Here is an 8,736-nt window from a genome sequence, read left to right on the forward strand (position 1 = left end):
TAAGCTATTTGTTTAGTTACCTATTATCATGTTCTACTTACTTTTTTGAAGTAAAATAAAATGCAAGTAATTTCGTGTAATCTAAAAATATATTTATTAAATTTATGGTTCATCACTTTGAAATATAATTGTTTTGACATTTTGTTATTCAAAATCTATGAAGCCTACAAAAAACATCATGTCATAGCTTTAAAAAATCGGTTAGCATCGTTTGTCAATTTGTTTACTAATTTTGTTATAATGTTTATTTTTGTAGATAAAATTTCAAATCTATAGTATTATGTAAGTTTTCTTTATAATATTTTGAATTTAAAGTCAAGTATAGCCACATTTTAAAAGTTCAGCATACTACACCTACTTACATACTTGTTTGACAAGTTCAGGAGGTAAGATATTGTACCTTACATACCTGCATAAAACCATGGCTATATCCCGGAATAATCCCGGAATCAATACTCACAATTTCTGGTTTTGGTTTTATTTCGGATCTATTATAAGTAACTAGGGATTTGCAGCACAAATAATTTTCTATGCAAAATTTATTTACATCCATAACCCTCCAGGGATGGTCCCGTACCTGTAGTTCAGGTTACGACTAACCCACTCCCCGTGATTTCAGTGTCAAATCAAAATCGCCCCGCCACATACGTCAACCTAAGTAATATATGCCGAAGCAAATGGAGATTGAAGGCTTTCAGACTCTTCACGCGCACGTGTTGAGGAGCAAACCGGGAGTGGAAAGCGAGCCCTGGAGGCGGCAGTGCGGGTGTCTGAAGACCAGCGACAAGTTGAAGGAGCTTTTGAAGACATTCCCCACGCCACCGCCTCCACCGTCGCCCGCCGATGAACAAATGTTGAGAAACCCTGAATCGAACCCCGTAAATAATGTTTTTATTTATTTGTCGCCATGATGCTGCCAAGCTAAAATTGCTATTGAAGAAGTAAACTTTTGAGTAAAAGTTTCGGAACATGCTTAAGGGATATTTTTAGTTACCTATTTACTGTTTATCCAATACTTATCGGTCCGGAGATCCGGTCTTTAAATACATGTTGCATAAATGTTTAACTACTTGTCCACGGACGCGGGTTCCAGATATTACATATTATTATTTGTTTTCAGTTTGACGTGAATCGCGTCACAGTATCAAAATGCATGTACCCATCCTTCAATTCACACAACGATTGCATATCGGCGTTCTGCACTCACCACCAGCCGATACGGCGGCCCCCCCTGCCCAAAATACTGGACTTTCAGGACAAGGACATTGCGGAACAAACGGAAGAAAAAATGTTTAAGAAGGTAATGTTCTTTAATACGTTTCCTAAATAATTCCGATAATTTTTTTTTAGATTATATTTTTTTTTACTAGCTGAAGAAGGCGGCAATATAACTGAATCATGACATTATGCTTTTAATTATTGGAAACTAGGACTGACGTAGTTAGATACTTAATTTGTAATAACTTTAGAGTTGGAAAGTTTTAAACTGTTTTCACACAGGTTTATTACTTAAGGATAATGGCGGTATGTTATTTGGGTGGTCCTGTTCGCATAAACATAGTATATTTCGGCAGTCTCAAAAAAGGATCAGTTGTCATCAGTACGAGTACGTTCGCTATAAGGAATGTGGAATTGCGTAAACAAATCTAGATTCGGTTTGGAAGGAGCCGCCGGCACGACTGGCTACGTCACGACTCCTCGCCGCGAACCCGATCGTATCGGAGGCACGAGCATCCAGGGTTGTCTAAAGGATAACGCGTTCGGGTGAACATTCGGTGATATTACCTACGTGACGCGTGACATCTATCGTCAATCCCTCCTTATTATCCTAATAATAAGGAGGCTAAATGCTTACTCACCCCCTAGGGTGAGTAAGCATTATAGCATTAAGAACATTCAAGAGAGGGAGTAAAGAAGTCGCGTTTGCTTTCTGTAACAATGCACCATTTCACTGTTTGAAAAAGGAGAATTACGCTCCCGTCTCATGATTCAGCTCATATTACCAAAAGTTTGGTCCAGTGTATCCAGGGTAAAAACACATAAATATAAAATTGATATTGATACCGACACAAATATTATTTAGGTACGACGATCGACCTGCACGGGCTTTGATAGTTTTTAAATACTTGACGCGTATCAAGGTAAATTATCTATCTCGTGATGATTTACACTAATAAATTGATTAATACCTTGATTGCTGAAAACTTTTAACACAATTGTTAGGCCTCATTTGAAGATCTGCCCCGCTATTAGATATTGTAAAGTGAGCAACCCTACGAGCATCCATCACGGAACACTACGCCTTCGTCTAGATTCGGATGAAGAGTGAACTGTCATCATGACCTGCACGGGGTGCTCTATTTTATTCGGGCGAATGATCTCTTTATGTTGAATGGGTTTTATTCGATTGAGAACGAAAAAAATGCAAGTGTTTTGAAATGCAAAACGATTTGATTCCAAGAAGCTTGTGGTATTTTGTGACGTTACAGGCTCGCCCCGAAAAATGGATTTATACTTCAATCTCTACATACACTCTCTATGATATATAATGGGGTTCTCAACACCGCATCATGATGTTACAAACATTAGTTATAAATACACATACTAAAATCCATCTTAGATCACATCTAGCCCAGAGGTCAAAAGGTACTTCTAGTTTACCAGTTTACAGCTTTTAATTAGGAAGTCTGTCAAACAGTGAGCTAAAACTTTCTCAAATTTAGATAGTCTTTATTATATGGCCAACTATGTTCCACGCGTTATCCAATGTAATGTAACGAGTGTAAGGACAAACATTGGACACGCGGAAGCGGCGCCGGCGCAGGCCTCAGGTTGACGGCCGGGTGCACTCACGAGCGACCCTCGCCACCCCGTCTCACGACGGATTGCTATCGTACATAGCATTTACAAGATCTATTTGTTATTTTACTTCTTAATAGGAATTAAGCTCGAAGCTAATTAATATTTTTTGCAAAAAGGAACTGCGAGTCAGCTTATGCTTGTATTTACTTTTTAGAAATTAGAGATCAGACCTGACGTGACCGGATCTCGAAGAACCAATGTTTGGTTTAAACCGAAACTAATTTCTGAAAAATGAAAGAATTACTATTTTCGAAGTTATGTTGAGGAAAAACATAGTGAGGTTCCACATTCAGGCAACTGGATGTGTAACCGAGAATCGATCCAATACGCGTCAGCTATACCTGCGCAAAGGTTGCGGAGGTCTGATGGGATTCGCTTCTTGCAAAAACCTGACGCATCTTATCTAGAAACCATGGTCAAAAGGCTTACCCCGGATTGTGAGGACGCAACTAGTACTAAAGTCATGAAGAATAAGAAGAAATATTAGAAACTAATACACTGAAAAATTTAAATGATGTAAAACTGCAGAAGAATACTTGATGATTGATGGGAATAAAGGTATATGGGTTGGGATGGGTTCTCATAAAACGCGCCGTACACTTGTGGACAGGTAGCGAACTAAAAACATTTCATGCGGTGCATACCTAAAGGCTGATTTAACATTAATGTACGGTTCTACGTATCGCGTTAAGCTTCCTATTAGAAATTGCAACGTGAAGGTATAATAATGTATTCCTAAACTTTGTACTTAATTTGAGGAAATGATTATGATAAATAGAGATTCTTTCTACTTCCATTATGTAATGACAGGACTAGGCAACTATCCATATGAAGATGTTTTGGATTTATTGCGTGAAAACTTAATTAATTTTTAATTAAGCAATACTCAAATAGGATTTTCACTTCCTTTATTATAATAGCTGTGTATATTTAATTGCGAAACGAAATTTAAAATATTTACAGCCTTTGTTTTGCCGGTAACAATACGAAATTGATAAGCTTTGCCGGATAAAACAGCGGATAAGACGAAGGCCCTGTTCACATCAGATACATATTCTATTGGTTAAGTGAAGTTTTCCCAACCAACGTGTTTTATATTTTTCTTCGAGTTTTACTGATTATATTGAAACACGATTTATTTTATTGATATTTAAATAGTTTTCGTGGAATGACGTCGTATTCGTAGCAGGTTATCGCGTTATGCGTTTACAAACTATTAAGATTTTATTTATTTTAGACTTAGAATAAATCGGTAGTAGTAGGAAAACATGGCTACGAAAAGCTATTCAAAATATGACGTAACGCGAAGGTGACATGTATTTTTATGTTGTATGAATGACAAACGAGTTTCAATATAACATAAAAAGCAAGTTAGAAAAAAGTTTACTTAGCCAATTATATCACTTTACAAGTGTTACTTATGTTTATTTTACTGGTAATTAAGCCTTGTTGGTACACAATTGAGGTTATCCACACGTAATGCTACTAATGTTCAATTAAGGAGATAGTATCTCTCTAGGTTACGGCCGAGTACAGTTTAGTGGTTTAATGTATTTTGGTAGGGAATTGGGGGCGGCCTGATTATCCAGTGGGGCTCCGGTCAAGGCGGCAATTGGAGCATCCGCAGCGAAAATGTCTAGATTTTGCAATTATTTGCATTAAGTACCTTGTGATTGTAAATGTTCATAATGATCTATGAGGAGTTAAAGCTACAAAGTTATTACCTACTTAATTTATAAAAAAAATATTCAAAATGAAAAACACAAGAGAAAACAAAATCCAATAAAATGCCGATGGACACTTTTTAAGACACACACGTTTATAAAATAACATAACCGCACATGGTACTTTATATTTCAAAGAAAATGTGAACAATTTTAACGGTTGGGAATTCAGCTTCATTAGGTCTAGGGTTTCAACATAGCAATAAATTGGGTAATTGTTCCGTTTAAGAGAAAATGGAAAATGCGTATTGCCGGAAGATTTATAAATTTGTTGCCCGCTACTTCTCTCTACTGATTTTAGTAAATTTTTGCAGTGATGAAAATCTGCAGAACCAACATAATGTGATTAATAGACAGACAACGCACAGGACAAAAATTTTAAAAGTTAATTTAAGTTTAATTACCAATACCTGCTTGTTCATTATCTTAGTCTGTGACTTTCAGTCCATCACTCAAGCTTACGATAGGCCCATAATTGTTTTTCATTGATTAATGAACCCTCTTCTCCCAGTCCTTAGACCGTAAGTCCTGGAGCATCGTGTACGACTTGGTGCAGCTGATCCAGTTGTCCGTGACGGCGACGGCGCTAGCCCTGTACTACCTCATCTACTGTTACATGCAGCTCGTCTACTACACCCTGAGGAGTGCACTGTACTTCCATAACGCTGATGGGTAAGTGAGATTACGTAGAGTTAACTATCTTCCAGTCTTTAGATCATAATGTCCTGGACTATGTTGAGTTGTCATGGTAAATGTTGAATCTATCGGGGGTTTCAAGCGAAATTCATACAGCTCGTCTACTACGGCTCTCTACTGCCATGGCGTTGATGGGTTAATAATATTACATATAGATATTGTGATGAAAAAGCGGTATTAGTTCCAACTCAACTTTTTTTTAATTTACATAATAAATTTAATTTGTAAGTCTACTGAAAACTGTTTCTATTTTTAGCTGCTGATAATGTGGTTTTGTGTTTTTTTGTTGTTTTTATATATGTTTTAAAATCTCTTTCTCAACAGGCCAATGAAAGTGACGATAGGAGTGGTGACGATAACTTCAGTAATAGTGGGTTTCAATCTACTGCTGAGGATGGAACGATTAATTGGCGTATTTTGAAGACAAGGCATTTGGAAACAAGATGTCGACGTAGTCGGCATGCAATTAACATAAATCCCTTGTGCTTTAATGGATGGAAACGACTGTAACTTAAATAAAAGCTGATGACCACAAACGTTTCTTCCATTATTCCTTGTTGTTATCTTTGTGTGGTGACGGATTGAGCGGAACGTTCACTTTGCACCTGGATATTGTTTCTGAAATTGTTTAGTGAGCGATTAAGGCCCCCCTCGTCGATGGTAAGCCATTTTGCGGATGAGGAGGCACGGCGGAGGCTGACTTCGCCAACATTTGGCTGCCGGTCGCCGCGCGGTGCGCAGCGGTCTCTGAAAAACATTAGAAATTTCGCGCCTATTCGTGTTTTCGAGTTATGTGTGGTGTTTGACTATTGAATTTGTGTAAATTGTGAATTGAGTAGTGCAAAATGTTGCTGACTTTTAGGTAAGAATGTTGGGGTATTTATAGTTTGTATTTATTTTTGAAATTTAAAAAAGTAATATTCAAAGCTTATAAGAAATTAAAAATGTATAACAAAAACTCGTGTACGAGTATGTATTCAAATTGATATGAAATTGTTTCAATAATTAAAGATATTCTTGAACGTTACGAATTTCCGCTTCCGCACAAAATGTAAGCTGCGTCAAATATAACCGCCCGCCCTGTAGTTGCATTGTGTTGCAAAAGATAGACATGTAAATAAAATAAAAAAATGAAATAGTAAATAATGTTCCTAATATTCCATAAAGTAATTAACGGTTACTTTATTTATAATCTATACTTATAAGATTTTATCGGCGTATATCAAATTCAGTTAAAACTATTACCTACAACTTATTACTTTACGCAATATTAATAGTCTATGTCCATATTATAGTTCTATTAATTTTTTAATTCGGTTGAATAGTTTCAGAGATCATACCGCCTATTTATAAATTAATAGGTATCGCATCGTATATTTTATAATTACTGGACAGTTTTTAAGAAGTTGTTCTTCGTACGTAGATCTTATATTTCTGATATACGTTAAACCTTATCTCAATTTATTTTATTTCAGTCCTTATAACTACTTAGCATTTGCATAATGGAATGTTCGTATATAAAGTGTTACTCATAATGCTCAAAAACCATAATTTCTTTCCTTCTTTCCTAGGTGAAGTTAAATGACAGATAATTGTTTATAAAAAATAATGTACAGTTGGGCGGCAAGGCCGATAAGTAATTAATTGTTAAAATCCGACGCGAAGAAGAAATTATATTTGTACTAGTTCTGTGACCCCGCTACGCTCGAACGGCGAAAACCATCTAGCATTCGACTCGATCCAATCGCTTCTTAATTTGAGGCAAAATGAAAAAGTAAAGACGGCTCAATGTTAATTGGTTTTTTTAACAAAACTATGTAGGCATGTGCGAGAATGATCCGCGTCACAATTATAGAATTCGCAATAATTTTATTCCAATTTCTATGGTGTATAAAAAAAGGTGTGTACAATTATGATTTTTACGGTTAGAAATCGTAATTATACACATCATTTCTTATCGTCGTATCTATTTGCCATCAAAATATATTTAATATATTATTCAACTGGTACTGGAACAAAGAACTCGTGAAAACATTGGTACACCAGTTGCATAGATTTTAAAAGATTAGCTGACGCGGTTCTATTTTTTTAAACGTGATATAACCTAAAGAAAACCTTTTCTTTTCTTCATTTTTAGCTTTAATGTCCATCTAAGTATAGATTGGTTTTTAAGCTCGTTAAATATTTGAAATAGCGAGCGTCTTTATTTTTTATTTGGTTGCGTTTCCGTCCGAAGATGCGACTCACTTCCACCTGCTCGGTGCATAATCGACAAGCGGTCCGCAGCCGAATTTCCCGAAATTTACTGTTAATCTCAAAGCGTCAATTTAAGTCTTAAATTGGAATCACTTTTATCAGTAGATAATAGATTTATTGACTTGTTGTTACCAGAACAATGATGACATACGATGGTGTGTGATATCTAGGAATAGGGTGACAGTTAGGAAATTAGGAACAAGCAATTCAATTAACCCTCTCATCGTCTCACTTTCTCATATTTGCGTGTGTCCGGACGCCGCTATGCATCGGGGCCTACCTCAGGATTACGCGGGTGACACGGGAGTCATGTTATTACCTCATTTACCCATTCTTCGTAGTAAGAGGCGGACCCCAGGCTCTTTCCTGGAATAAAATGAGAATGATTTTATTCAGATCAGATCTCTACCTTAGAAGGTAATACCAAAAGGTAACCAATTTAGTTTTACTACGTTCTTAGTATTTATTTACTCCAAAGTTTCTCCTAGGTGTGAGAAACGGTGACATTGGTAGTAATAGGTCGGCAGTTTATCACTAGACGTGCAAAGCCGAGATGTCACGCCAGGCGTGGCGCTAACGGTGCGTTCCGCTCGGCGGTACTGCACATGTGTGGCTAAATACTTTTTACATAACCTTTATACCCGTAGTACTACGTCCTGTCCTAAAATGCAATGCAAAATAAAAGAAAAAAATACAAATATACTTAAAGTTAAGTCGATCTATGGCAATTTAAGTTCTCAATTATGTTTTGAGTGCCAGATAAAAGTCATATTATTTCTCATTAAATATATCCATTATCAATTTACAAATTAAATAAAGAATGATAGAAGTAAAAAAATGTCCCCATTTCTATAAAAACATGATTGCCATAGAATCCTGTTGAAAAAGAGCAAAGATTCTGTCAGCAAAATAGTCTCACAAACCCAATATGATAAAAGTTACAAGAATTAGAATTAGCTCAATTGATGTGAACAAGGGGGGGCAGTCGCCCTGTGCTTGGAGCTAATACTATACTATTAATTGATTAATTCCTATCTACGCATAGTATTAGTAAGTCAGAAGAGCGTGTGATCTCGACTTGATGCCCGTTAAGCTTAATCTTTTTGTGATGAATGATGAGTAATTGAATAACAATAGTGTGGTGACTTAGTAAAGAGTACATATAATACAGTAGAGTACAGATAGATTGTATTTATAT

General features: G+C 36.2%; 1 protein-coding gene across 1 annotated transcript; it reads left to right on the forward strand.

Moving 5' to 3' along the window:
* The first annotated feature begins 640 nt into the window (after nt 1-640).
* LOC106138357 (uncharacterized) lies at nt 641-5,703 on the forward strand. Its single transcript, XM_060948375.1, has 4 exons — nt 641-878; nt 1,121-1,300; nt 5,098-5,258; nt 5,607-5,703. Exons 1-4 carry the CDS (start codon nt 666-668, stop codon nt 5,701-5,703), a joined length of 651 nt encoding a protein of 216 aa, XP_060804358.1. The 5' UTR covers nt 641-665.
* The last annotated feature ends 3,033 nt before the right edge of the window (nt 5,704-8,736 follow it).

This window comes from Amyelois transitella, chromosome 15 (genome assembly GCF_032362555.1).
Source record: "Amyelois transitella isolate CPQ chromosome 15, ilAmyTran1.1, whole genome shotgun sequence".
Classification (NCBI taxonomy): Eukaryota; Metazoa; Arthropoda; class Insecta; order Lepidoptera; family Pyralidae; genus Amyelois; species Amyelois transitella.